This window comes from Lichenostomus cassidix, chromosome 3, assembly GCF_008360975.1.
Source record: "Lichenostomus cassidix isolate B80296 chromosome 3, HeHo_3.0, whole genome shotgun sequence".
NCBI classification, from domain to species: domain Eukaryota; kingdom Metazoa; phylum Chordata; class Aves; order Passeriformes; family Meliphagidae; genus Lichenostomus; species Lichenostomus cassidix.
In genome coordinates this window covers 19130399-19144637 of record NC_139483.1, presented here as the reverse complement: position 1 = coordinate 19144637, position 14239 = coordinate 19130399, and the positions used below count along the sequence as shown (strand labels likewise).

Below are 14239 nucleotides of genomic sequence, written 5' to 3'. Positions count from 1 at the left end.
GGGGAGATGATTAAGGGACTGGAGCATCTCTCTTACGAGGCAAGGCTGAGGGAGCTGGATCTGTTCAGCCTGGGAAAGAGACGACTGAAAGAGGACCTCATCAGTGTCAATCAGTGGACTTTAAAATCTGCAGTGGGGCGTGAAGAGGATGGACCAGGCTCTTCTCAGTGGGGTCAAGCAATAGGACAAGAGGCAATGGGTAGAAACTGGATGCACTTGAAGTTCCTTTTGAATATGAATAAAAACTTTACTGTGCAGTGACCGAGCACTAGAACAGATTGCCCAGAGAGGTTGTGGAGTCTCTCTCACCGGAGATATTCAAGAACCCTCTGGACACAATTCTGTGCCATGTGCTCTGGGATGATCCTGCCTGAGCAGGGAGGTTGGACCAGATGACCCACTGTGGTTCCTTCTAACCTGACCCACTCTGTGATTACGTGATTCTGTAAAAGTGTTTCGCCTTAAAATCCCTCCCGGGAGCACCAACCCACCGCCTTGTTCCCAAATATTGCCAGAGCGATCTGCGGAGACCTGGTGGCCGCGGCGCAGCGCCTTTAAGGGGTCAGTTTATACACTGAAAACACTGAGTGTCCCATCCTTTTCCCGCCGCCCTGCTCATTGTGAGAGAAAAGGAGCCTCTGGAAACTCCTGAAACGCGCTCAGCCTCGCAAGTTCAGCCCTCTCTCACTTCGGCAGCCAGACACCCTTTCCCAGCCCCGCTTCAGGAACCTCCCACCTCCTTCTCTTCCTAGCGGCGCTGTTATTCCTGGAGGATCCCCCATGGGCACCCCAAGATGCGCAACGCCAGCCCTGAGTCCCTGCGCTCGTGGCTCAGATCTCCGACTGCCTGGACGTTTGTGTTTTTGCAAGGACACTACCTTTTTTTCTTTTTTTCTTCCCTTTTTAGGTTAATTGAAAGAGATCTGATCAGATCGCCTGTTACCCTTCGCACCAGTTGTGAGAGTTTGTGCCGCCGAGTTTTCTGACTCCTAAAATGAGGGTGGCCAACTTTTCCCATACCAAATCTTAGGAAATTAGGTGTTTTAAGGCGCACTTAAATGTTGCATAGATTTCTCCTGTAAATCCTTTTACTTGATGCATTGTTGCTCTATGCATAATGCAAAATCTCAAACAGAAAAATACTCAAACACGTTTAGCATAGATGTAATTTTTTTCTTCACTAATTAATGAATCATTTATTTTTTGAATCTAATTACAACATCATTAGCATGAATAACAGAGCTCCTGAACATCACTAAAAGTTGCAGAGATCAAGTCCTGCCTGCATGTAAAGTGTTGTGTTTTCTCTTCTTTCCCTGAGCTTTTGCTCATACTCTTGTGGCTGTACACACAGCAGTTCACTAAATAAACATCAGTTACAGGAGACTGTGCTTGTATTTCACATGTTCCAGGTTAGAGAGAGCAGTCTGAGCCAGACTTGGAAATTCATTGGAGGGCAGCGCACTTGATGTTTGGGGATTTGTTTTTTGGCAGAGCTCTCCAAAAATGAATTGTTTCCCTTTCAAGAATAGGCTATGATCCATCAGTTTCTGAAAATGCAGACTTGCAGCTGAGAATGCAAATGAGAGGATTCAGAGTCCAGCTCAGCAGCTAATCTTAATAGCGTTTTTCTGATCTTAATAACATTTCTATTGTGCTTTATGCAGAACTCTGTTTATGTGAGAGGTATGAGGTGTCCTAAACTGGCTTTTTAGAGAAAACACCTTTCTAGGGAAGGACTTGCCCAATGATACCACAATGCAAGAATACTGTAAGACTGTATTTTGAGAAATACCCTCAGCATGAGGATTAGAATATACAAGATCCATTAGTTCATTCTCTTAAGTATGACACAATTTTATCATTCATTCAAGAACCTGCTTTTATTTACTGTAGCATCTGCATGTCAGTTGCTTGAGTAGGCCTTTCTAACTTCCAGTGCAGCCTTTGAGAAGTGTCTGTGGCTCTCAAGAGCTTAACTCAAGCAGTATGACAACTGTGCAATCTGATCAAGAGGGAAGATACCTGCTTGAGAAACTTACATCTCTAAAAATACTTTTGCTGGGAAGGGCAGCTGGAAGTGTTTGTGGAAATATCCTGTGAGAAAAACAAGTCTGCTGTTGGTCTGTTTCAATAAACTTTATAAGGACTTCTATCTCTACTTGGCCAGGCAAGACAGAATGCCAACAACAACAACAACAACAAAAAAAAACCACAACAAAAACAACTATAAAAACAAAACAAAACAAAACAAAAACCTAACAGGGAGTAAGAGAGGAGAAGGCTTCTGCTCTTCCAGAGGACTCTTGTAATTGCCAAGGGGGAAAGACTGGGTTTGGAGCTGTCACCTCTGACACAGCCAGTCCCACATGCCCTTCATTTCTAGGCTGTAATTGTGGCTGCCTGTCAAGGGCCAAATCGCTCATACCCTTTTAATCAAAATCATTTCCCTCCAAGTAAAAGTATTCTGGAGGTGTCTGCTTCCTGTGAAGACTAGGAAGCTGCACAAGAGAAAAACAAGAAAACTCTAGCCAGTTTTGAAAACCATTCATTTTGTGGTTTCAGGTAAAAAAAAAAGTCTGTTTCCCAGAGTTTTCAGCTACTGAGAAGGTCTGATGCACATCAGATGACAGTGAAAATTTGTGCCCATTTAATGTGATTTGAGAGCAAATGCTGCACCAGATGATACAAAATGACTGGAGCTAATGTTTCTTGATCTCTGGTAGTAAATCTGCAATTCATTTCATTTTCACTAACATAATGAGGATAATCCTAATTTATCAGATAAAAAATAAGCTTGTTGGTATTTACTGAGGCAATTAATGTTGACATAAAACTTTTTTAGGAGAGCTAACTAATATCAGCTAATTAAGAAAACTGACTACTAGTAACCTAATTGTTATTTTATATCATGTGTTAAAATTAAAGAACTTGGTGAGTTCCTAATAAAAATGGGAAAGGAAGAACAAATCCATGAAAATTAAAATTTAATTTTAAGTTCAAAGACTTGACAGTTGCTGACATTTTGAAACAAACAAAAAATTAATAAAAGCCGGAGGTGAGCTCATAGCTGAGTTCTACCCCTCAGCATTGAAACTCGTAATGGTAATGATTTCTTCCTGAGCTCTCTGAAAAGTGTCTTCCAGACTAATAATGTATTTCTTTAATCTCTTTTAAATTCATGGTTTTCCTTACATGACTTTTAGCTTTGTCACAAACACTGTAGATACACAATTTTATACAGTTACATGATTTTTGTTATAACTCAGGCCTAATTATCATTAAAGCATTATCCACATATTTCACCTACAATGGGAGAAGTCCGTATGACATGCTGGTGTTTAAGTATTGTATGGGAATAAGAAATACCCACTCTTAAAATTTACATCCTCTATGAGCTGCAATATTTGTTACCTTTATACTGTGCAACTAATATAAAGTATATTTTTCTTTGCTACCACTGAATTGTGTAGAATTAAAAGTGAAAAACCTGGTGAAAAGCATTCCAAGCTGCAACAATAAAACATATTTAGAATAATGTTTGTGCTTTGGTTCTACATTATCATGCTGAGAAGTATTACTACTTTTATATTTTCAGAGCTATAGATGAAGACAGAAAAATAAAGTACAAAGCTGCTGTCAAGATCCAGAGCTGGTTTCGAGGATGCAGAGTCCGAGCCTATCTAAGGTAGTATATTAAGCCTATCTTAAGCCATGTTTCAGCATTGAATTTTTCCTCAAAATTTCTCATGGTATTACTTGATTTTAATAAAATGGGAGCATTTTGGGAAAAAACATAAAACCAACAAGTTTTATCCAGTTTTCAGCAGAATGAAATATATGCTGTGGCACTGTAAGAAATAATAATTTTTGATTTTCAGAACTGTATACAATTAAAAAGGCATGATGATAAAAGCATGGAAATTATCTTCAGAATAGATACACAGTATTGCTTAAGAAATCTTGTCCTGACTGGAAGAAAAAGGAAACAACTAGATGTCCCTTGGATATGCTGTTTCAGAGACTTTTCATATAGAATCATAGAATATCCTGAGTTGGAAGGGATCCAAAAGGATCTTCAAAGTCCAGCTCCTGGCTCTGCACAGAACAATCCCAAGAGTCACACCATGTGCCTGAGAGCATTGGCCAAATGCTTCTTGAGCTCTGTCAGGCTGGTGCTGTGACCACTGCCCTGGGGATCCTGTTCCAGTACCCAACCACCCTCTGTGTGAAAATCTTTTTGTAATATCCAATGTAAATCTTCCCAACACGGCTTCAGGCCACTCCCTCAGGTCCTGTCACTGGTCACCAGGGAGAAGAGATAAGTGCCTGCCTCTCTGCTTCCCTTTGTAAGGAAGTTGTAGACTGCAATGAGGTCTCCCCTCAGTCTCCTTCAGGCTGAACAGACCAAGTGACCTCAACCACTCCTTGTATGGTTTCTCCTCAAGGCTCTTCATAAAGGCCTTCACCCTTCACCTTCTGTAAAATGCCATATCAACTCTGGACTCAATCTTGGAGGTCTTTCCCAAGCTTAGTGATTCTATCATTTTGTAACATTGATACAAATTTCCTGGAAGCTGTGGTTCCATTCTCCCAGAGAACCATCCTCTATTTTTTATGATCCTAAGCCCAACTGGCCAAACTCATGTGCTCAAACGCCTGCATCTTTATAAAAGTTAGGGCCATGAGGGAGAGGGATTGTTACATCTTCTAGTTTGACTCTTGCCTGTCACAAGTAATTGTACATCATCCAAAACTACTGTATCAAAACTAAAGAATTACTAGCTTAAATATCATTAACTACTCAAAGGCCAATCTGTCCCTCACACAGAGGTAGGCTATAGTCATTATGGGCACTAAGAAGAAACTACTTAAGTTTCACCAGAGGAGGTTCAGATGAGATATTAGAAAAAATAATTTCAATGAAAGAGTGATTAGGCATTGGAGTAAGTTGCCCAGGGAGGTGGTAGTGTCACCACCTCCAGAAGCATTTAAGAGGTGTTTAGAGGTGGCACTTGGGAGTATAATTTATGGGTGTTTATTGTCCTGCTAGATCATTTTGAAGGTTTCTTTCAACATTGATGATTCCGTAATTCTGTGATTCTCTCTGGCTTACTTAATAGCATAGGCTCAATGTAGCCAATTCTCAGTGTTCTGAATTACCCAAAGACTTCTCTCACTGAGTGCAGTACAAGGCTTATAGGTTTGATGTCCATAGTTAGGTGGTATGAGTGGTCTCTTATACAGCTTTGTCTCAGCAGTGCCAAAGTAATTACTTTATTATTTAATGCAAAAATTGATGTGAGACAATTATGAAACTTTTAGTGGCATGATTATATATGTGTATATATATATTAAATAAGTAAATAAGTAAATATTTTAAATTAAGCTAAGTGTAATTTTATAAAAGCAAATAAGGTGTCTAAAAGTGGATAAAATGTCTAAAAATTCCAGCTTTCAGTTTGATTTGTCAAATATTTTAAAATGGTAAGGCTGTGAAAATATTGCATGCGACAAAAATTTCAGATATATTGGTTAACACCATCCATGAAAATAAAATTGTTTATTATGCAAATTACATTTGTAAGGCTTTTTCATTAAATTTTTGTAATAGTATTCAAGTAAGTTTGCAGTAACCCATGTTTTCCAAAAACTAAAGTATGTGTGAATGAATAAATTTATAACATTCTACTTGAGTTTGTGTGCCTGTGTATAAATGGATACATGTATGTGTATAAGGTATGTTTGTAGTGGTCATCTCTTTGGAATAAATAGGCATAATACACTATATGTTATTTTTTATTACTATGAAAAAATAAAGTTAATTGTAAAGTCTGAAAAAAAACATTATTTTGCTGATGTATTTCATTTAGGCATCTGAACAGAATGGCAATTGTGATGCAGAAGTGGTGGAGAGGTTATCTAAGAAGAAAAAACTTCACAGAAACAGTGGAGGTAGAAAAGTACTTATTACAATTTTGTTTGGTTATTTGTAAAATACATATGAATAATTCATTCACTCATCATGAAATTAGAAAGCTGAAACTTGATTCTTTATACACACAGACGCACACTTAACTTTACTGTAATGAAAAGCACCATTAATTTCAGCAAGCCTACTCATAACAGTCAAACTAAGTCAGTGTTTAAGTGTTTGCAGCTATGGAGTATTGGTCCCCAAACCAGCAATGAGATCTGCTCATGCAGAAGTCTGTCCACATGATGCTAATTGCAGGATTGGAGCCTTACAAGAGCCTTTTTTTTGGAGCCTTTTTTTCTTTTTTTCCTGGCAGAGCTTTTAATTTTGAAAATAAAATGAACCAATGTGTCTACAGATTGCTGTTTTATGTTTTAGTGGTTTAAATTTCTTACTTAATGAACCTTGAAGTATTTGAGGTTTTGCCTTAAGGCACACAGCAGATCACAGTCAATCTAATTCCCGTGATGGACCTGAAGAGAGTGAAAGTGTATGGTAGCACACTAGCTAAAACCTCTATTAACAGGTTTAGGGGATTAAGAAGAAAATAATTTGTCTTTAACATTAAAAAAAAATAGTTTTTAATATGTGGTTTATTTCACTAATTTCTTAATTTATGTTACTGTTCTACAATAGTGTTAAATGTGTTAGTAATTTATTCTTGATTAATTTTGTTAAATTGCTGTGTTTCAGTCAAAACAGACAATTCCAGAAGTAAAAAAGTGCTGTAATAAAATGTATATTACAGATCAAAGTTCATACTTCCTACTAAACTATGTTTTCAAGTAGCAGGACTTGTATACCTGAAAGATTGTTTATTTTTCCATCAAGTCTATCATCAGTAGTCTATTTAAAGATTTTCTCTCTTCCAACTTACTAATTGGCTTGACTAGTAAATGATGAGCCATCCTCTCAGGCTATGGTTTTCAGTCATCTTCTAAAACTAATTATTGAATACAGAGCAGATTGCTCCATGGTTGAATTGGGTTCTGTTTTGAAAAAGTAGGACTTCAGCTGAATATTGTTCCTGAGTTTAAGAAAGGTTTGTTTAATCTAGGAAAGCTTCTGTAGACGAGAGACATGACAATGTGTCTTAAAATTTGTGATCTGTGCAGTCACTGGGACAAGGGAAGGAGGAAATCAACATGATCAAACAGATTGCCTGTAATCGCAAAGCTGAGAGAGCTAACATCATTAACTCCCCTCAGCTGTTTGTTCTTGAATTATATTTCTGAAAAATAAAATAAAAAAGTCTCCAATCAATAAAGACTTGTGCATATTTAATTCTTCAAATAGACATAACTGAAAAATTCTTGCCAAATATGAAGTCTGTGGAATACTGTAGGCCAAAAAATTCTGCTACTTAAGACACACATTCTAAATCAGATCATGAATTCATCCAATTTCTGGATTCCAGTACTTATCCAGTGCTAGCCAGGGCTCTAGAGAAAGAGAATCTCGTCAGAAAGCTTACAGATTTTACAGCACTCAGCTTAGAAAATTATCATTTTCCTCTCTAACACTTCATTTTGTTCTTGTCCTCTCTTTGACTGGAGGAGACTAAATAGGACAGGTTTATTGGAAGTCAACCTGAGAACCACACAAGTAGCAGATAAAAAGGCACCTTCTACTCCCTTCGAACTTCTTGTATTCAGTATTGAGTGTTTTGGAGTGGACTTAAATATAAAGTTTGAGTTAATACCTTATAGTTGCTGGTTTTCTATCTTTACTCAATTATTAGCTGAATTTGGAATATGTAAAAAGCAAAATCTCAGCAGCTTAACATAACTTTCAAGTTAAAGGATCAGGTAACATTTGCAATGAACTCTTATTAATAATTGTTGTAATGACTCCTGACTATGAAACACAATCATACATTTGACATGATAGTTCCTCAAATACAATGGTCACTTTAAAATTTGTCTGCTGATTATGATTGGATTGGTATCTGCTGCCAGCAAACAAGGCAAAGCATATGCCCAAAATACCCATGGTTGCTTGATAATAAATCATTTTAATGATTATATTCAAAATTGTGAAATGTGAATGGTACTGATGCGGAAAATAACAAAGGCTGTGTCTCATCAGATTGGCCATCCATATGTGCAGTGCTACTAATATTTCATTTGCTCCTATTCTAGTGCCTCTTCCATTGATTGTTAAAATATATTAAGTAAAAAACACCAGTACCTATTGATGGCATCTATATGATTAATGTTATGTGCCTTTCTATTCTAAATATACGTGGTTTGATATAAAGCTTTGTTTCTTAATTAATCTCACGCTAAAATTAAAAATTGCTCTCCTACAGTTTTCTTAAAAACTTGGTTACATTGGTTGGATTGGATGCTGCAAGTGTGCATGATCTGCAGAAAACTATGAATTTTAGAATCAGGCAAACACCAGAAAATGAAACAAAGTATACAATGTTGTTTCTTTATTACTATTTTCTCAAGGCCAAGGAATCCCTTGTTAAAGCAAGGGGAATTGTAACATTTCATTGTTATATGAAGTTGGCATGCATGATGGCCATATTTTCACCTTACTTTGGAAGGACATGCAGAGAAAAGTGAATATTTTATGTTATACAGTTTGACACCACCCTAAATGATTTCGCTTCAACTCAATAACCAGTTTTAAATAGTTCCAGTCCAATAAGGATAAGGCAAATGCATATTTGGTCTACAAAAAACCCCAAAATACACCACCACCCTGTTTCCAAGTTAGACCATGTATTACTTCCTTCTCTCAACCTCAATCTCAGTCTCAGTCTCAAACTCAATCAGATTTCTGGTTCTCTTTTGAATTTGTCATTTTGTATTAACTCTTTAAAGCGAAAGAAGACATCAATGAGAGCACATTCGTAGATGATTCCAAAGCATGGTTTTAAATACAAAGGAGAAATTAATACAACAATTTATATATAAAAGGCTTCAAATATATTTTGAAAACCTGCACTTAAATTAAGCTGGTAGGAAGGCCTGTACATTAACGCCAGACTTCAGGACAAAGACAAAGACATCCTGACTCAGAAGTAGAGGTGGCACATGGATAAGCTGGGAAAGAAATTCTTTCCAAAGAGCCAGCTTGTCAATGTCACCTTTGAATTGGCAGTCAGTGAAAAAATGAGAGGCAATCCAAAGGGCACAGGCTGAAATGCTGGAAATTCCATTTAAGCATAAGAGAAGAGTCTTCTGGACAAGCAGGCCCCAGTTCAGGAAACAATCTTTTGTTTACCAGGAGGGCACATAAACGTAGACATGGATTGAAACACTAAATTATTACTCTGCTTTTGAGAATAGCGATAAACACATTCTCCATCATTTGTAATAGCAGAACTTTCTAATCAGGATTAGAAAACAGAGGGCAAGTCCATTTGCAAAAGAACCGAGATGGTGACACAGCCTTTGGCTGTTGGTGCAAGAATAAAGTTGTAAGACAGCTCAATGCATGAGCAATTCTGCATTTGGGCAGTTTGTGATTTAGAGCAAGAGTTGAGTAAAAGCAGGAATGTGTAAATTCTTTCTTACTGTGAATGACCCTGTTAAGTGATGGGAGGGTAAGGCCTGTATTCCTCAAACCTTAGTGGGGGCTTGCAAGATAGGCCCTTAGTTGCCATTTACTATCTCTGTAAATAGTAGACAAAGTTCTCCAATACTTTGCCAAGCTCAGAGGGAAAGCTGTCCCATATTTTCTTTCAGTATTGATGATATAAAGAGCATTAATGATGTTGGGTCTCCAGATTAAGTTCTTCAATGAAACAGGATGCGTTCAGACCTGAGTGCTCACAGCCTTCAAATATGAGAAGAACAAAAAAAAGATGTAAGACTATTTAGTTTAATCACTGATGGACAGAAAGCAGAGGAACATTTTTAAGCTTAGAAACTTCCATTAAAATGTATTTTATCTATTTGATGGTTGGGTAACTCTTATGTTCCCTTCCAAACAAAGAAAAGATGAACTGCAAAACAAAATTTTATCAATTTAATCAAACAGTTTAGGAATATACTTGTCAGGCAAACATTATTCCAATCCATTATTAGCTATCTACAGTTAGTATCACTTGGTAAATATTTATGGAGACTAAAGGGGAGAGAGACAGTCCACTATTTATTCTCATTTGTACATTTGGGGTAGATGTTCCCTTGAATATATATGTATACATCTATACGTACACATGAAACTTCTTTGAACTTTAAGAATCGTGCAATTTTCTTTCACTTAAGAAATATCTTCTGTACTGTTTCCATTATTAGTAGATTGGTATGATATTAAAGTGAGCATTTAAAATGCACCTTAATTAAACTGCAGGAATTATGCCTTGCTTAATGTAATGAAGAAAGAGAATTTAAAATGAAGTAGCATCATTGTGTTCATTTGTAAATAACATATTGCAGCCAACTGTTTCTTAATTGCCCAGACTGTTGATAAATAATCCAGTCCTGCTGCTCTCCACAGACAATTTGCTTTGGATCAGACTAGGCAATTCAAATAACACTAATTACAGTGAAACCCTTTTATAGTGAATTCCTGTTTGCCATGGGGGAGAAAATCACTATATCAGGGGAAAGCACTTTTGCCTTTGATTTGTGTCTAAAACATGAGAAACACATAAAAGCTGCATGTTGTGCTAAATAAAGGACATACTCTTGCATTCAAAGTACTTATATTTTACTTTTTATGATACAATTGTGAATTATGTTCATTTTGCATTTGTAATTAGAGGGCGGAACAGATGTGAAAGCTTAGTTTAAAGTGTTGTATCCATTAAAATAACCTATGCTGCCAAGTGATTGCTTAGTATAATAGGGGATTTGTTCACTACGAGAGGAATTCTACTTTATTGGAAGGAAACCAGGACTTCAGGAAATGTTTTCTATATCAGGGGATTCACTGTAACATGGTATCATTGTATTTATGATTTTATGATGTTAAAATGAATATTAAATGAAACAAAATTCCCAACGATTACTCGGGAGGCAGCTAAGTACATAACATTTAGTACAGATGGTTGGAAGGCACAATTTTGCTCCATCACTGCATCCGTATCCTTGAACGATTTCGACTGAAGACAGCATTTCTCTGAATTTTTCATTAAACCAGACGTCTTGAAATATGAATTCCTTTTATGTTTCTGTGAGTTTTGGCTAAAAGAACCCCAGTGAATAAATCATACAATACTACATGTCACCAGCACTTGTGAATATTTCTGCTTTGTTATTCTACTCTCAGTAGAGCACCATTGATTATCAAACTCAGCGGAGAGCATTTTATGATCATATATCTCCATTAGCTCCTAGTTTGACTACCATAGATTTTTCTGGTTAAGCCTGCATTATGTATTAGGAAGCCTATCTCTTCAATACAAAGTTTGATTTTATTCTGTCTAAGCCTAGAACTCTTATTATGTATTATGTATAAAGATTCTTATCTTTTATATGTAAAAATAGCAGGACTGTCTTTGTGTAACTGAAATATATGCCATCTTTTTTTTCTTGATTCACAGACAGCATATTTTATTAAGAAGCTGAATTTCTACAATGAAATGGCTGTCAGGGTAAATATTTCTTCACTTGTTAAACAAATGAAAAGTCAATTGTGCTCCGAATTTGCTTTTAATAAAATGAGCAAAGCAGAATAATATACACTTGATTGATATGCTGATGGCAACAGCAGGAAATAGTATGTAGTTAAAAATTAAAGTTACACTGAGTAGTCAGGGTTGTATTTGAAAACTGTAGCTGAATTTTAGGTACCTAAATGTGTCTTGCCCCATTTAAATGTTCATTGGACCTTATCATCTGTGATACTAATAAAACCCCCAAACATTCTATCTGCCAGTGTTCTTACAAATGTAGACATATATTTACAATTCTGACAAACTACAGGGCTTTTAAGCTTGTTGATGTGGCTGTGCTTTTTCTTTTGTTCGTACATGACGTTTGATGTATTGGATCTCAAGAGTTACTCAGACAGCACAGGACAATTTCATTGCTTAAACACAGAGGTGGAATTGCACTGATCTCATTGGTGATATCATAAGTGAATTTTGCCAGATGAAGGAGAGTATAAACAGTCCTTGAACTTCAACGAATCTACAGCAAAACAAGTTTTTTGTGGGTGAACTGGCAAAATGTATTTAACTAGAAACTAGTTTGAAATTGCACTTGAACAAATATGTAGAAGAAATATGTGAAGGACATAAAATAATTTTTGGGATTAAGTATTTTTATGTTATTTATTTCTTTCATTTTGTGATATAAAACTGCTTTACTTTAGGGGCCTGTATCTTTTTAGGCCAGGCACATTACCTTTTGAAATCTACCAAATATAGGAATATGGTGACAATGGAGATTAACCCAGGGAAACTCCTGTAGAGTAGAAAGATTCTCAGAATGGATTTAAATTTTGTGGCCTCTCTGGGTCCAGAATAACACAGTCAAGAGAGCTGTACTCATCAGGTGTTTTGCTTAGTTCTGGTTCTCTCAAAGGCACAAAGTAGAATCTTACATTTGGTGCATGTTAGAGAACTGAACATGTTTAACAGCAGTTTAATACCTCACAAGTGTACCTTTTTGTTGTTGTTATAGTTCATTCCTTACTTAGCTAGTTTGAAAGTATTCCACAGTGGATAAATGCTGTTTACTCATGCAGCTGAGATCAGTGAGAAAACATAAGATGTAAGACAGCTCTTAAAAGTTGCCTCTGTACTTTCAGAAGACACTTGAAGACCAAATTTCAGAGGTAATTATGTATTCTAGTCAAATGGAGTTTTGCATTTGGTCTTTCATTTTTAAAAGAAATTGAATGTGTTCCCATTCATTTGTAATGGAAATATAATGTTGAATCATTAGGTGATATAAATCTTCAAAGTACCTTTTTTTCAGTCATGTCCTTTCCTTTAATGGAAATTTAAATCAGTAGAAAACAATAGAACAGATTTTTATTTAGTTGCAAATGTCAGAATCTGATTCTCCTCTATCTAAATCTTGTGCAGCCACATCTGCAGAGCAGATTAAAAATGCTACTGATCTGAAACACTGAATGGTTCTGGGGTTTTTTTCCTGTCATGTGTTTCTTGAAGAACTAACCAAGGTCCAGGACAAGTGCAAGTCAGGCCTGTTGAGTTTCTGCATAGATGATGTGTGCTCAGACTTTAGGCTTCCTAAGCCAACTGTGCCTTATGTTCACACATCATGAGTTTGATTCATGGTTAATATAGCTCAGTGGTCTAAAAATATAACAGTAACTGTGTATGTTTTTCTATTTTGCCACTTAGTTTTGTCTCATAGTATTATTAAATATTTATTTCAGTTTATAGTCAGTCTTAAGAAAGGCAGTTTCAATTTTGGCATTTGCAGTGTCATTGAGGGCATACACATGCTCATAGTTTTGAAGCCAGTCTGCATATCTTGTCTTTCTGGATTGCATGTGGTTGTAATCAGAGCTATCAGTTTCACCTTTTAAAATTAAATCAGAGATCTTGTTTAAATCAGTTTCAGTTTCGAGGCAAAATCTGATTCTCTTTCTTAAAAGATTTAAGGTTGCTATAAATTTTCAGCAACAAAAGTAATCCTATAAAAAAAAAATCCGCAACCAGATGGCTTTTGATATATCAAGGTTTTGCCATTTGTTTTAGTGCTCAAAATAAACATTATTTATAAGACCACTTACATTTTGATGTTACTTAATGAGGAATATGCATCATTGATTTGACTAGCTTAAGAGGTCATTTAGAACTTGCCCGTTAACAAGCTGTAATCTGCTGAGCACACAATGACTTTGTTTAAAATTATCTGTTCAGTACTGATCAATGACAATAATTGTTTTGTACCAATCACTGTTGAAACTTGCTAATTACTTTGAAGGGCATACTCACACACTTGTCTATTTTTTTTCAAGAATTTTTTAAACATTCACCTTGGAATTAAAAAGAAATGCAGTTGTAACATTGTACTTCTTCATAAAAGCAAACATTTAGAATTCTCACATTGAAAATATGAGCATCATCAGAAGCTTTTTGTGAAATGGTCTTTCCTAAAAAGATTGATCTTCAGTTTTGGGATCTATGACATACAGTACTAGGGAAACAGAAATCAGGCATAAAATAATTTGAGACACAATGCAGTTTTTCTTACTTATGTTTCATTCAGCTGAAATCAGTGAGTTCATTCTGAATAGAAAGTGGTGTAAATAAAGGTAGAGTGCAGCATTTAATTGGTACACTGAGCCCATTGGAGGTAATTATAGCTTTATACAATT

At 36.1% G+C, this 14239-nt stretch overlaps 2 protein-coding genes across 3 annotated transcripts in view; one reads left to right on the top strand and one right to left on the bottom strand.

The window, feature by feature from the left end:
- The window catches only part of SPATA17 (spermatogenesis associated 17), an 89165-nt gene that overhangs the window by 390 nt on the left and 74536 nt on the right, over positions 1-14239 (top strand). The window contains exons 2-4 of one of the 2 annotated variants that reach the window (XM_085054787.1): positions 3599-3688; positions 5874-5955; positions 11484-11534. In XM_085054787.1, the coding sequence (XP_084910913.1) occupies positions 3599-3688; positions 5874-5955; positions 11484-11534 (223 nt within the window). The remainder of the gene's footprint in view (positions 1-3598; positions 3689-5873; positions 5956-11483; positions 11535-14239) is intronic. The other variant, XM_085054788.1, reaches the window with a different exon arrangement.
- The window catches only part of GPATCH2 (G-patch domain containing 2), a 137354-nt gene that overhangs the window by 119027 nt on the left and 4088 nt on the right, over positions 1-14239 (bottom strand). The gene's annotated exons all lie outside the window — the stretch shown is intronic.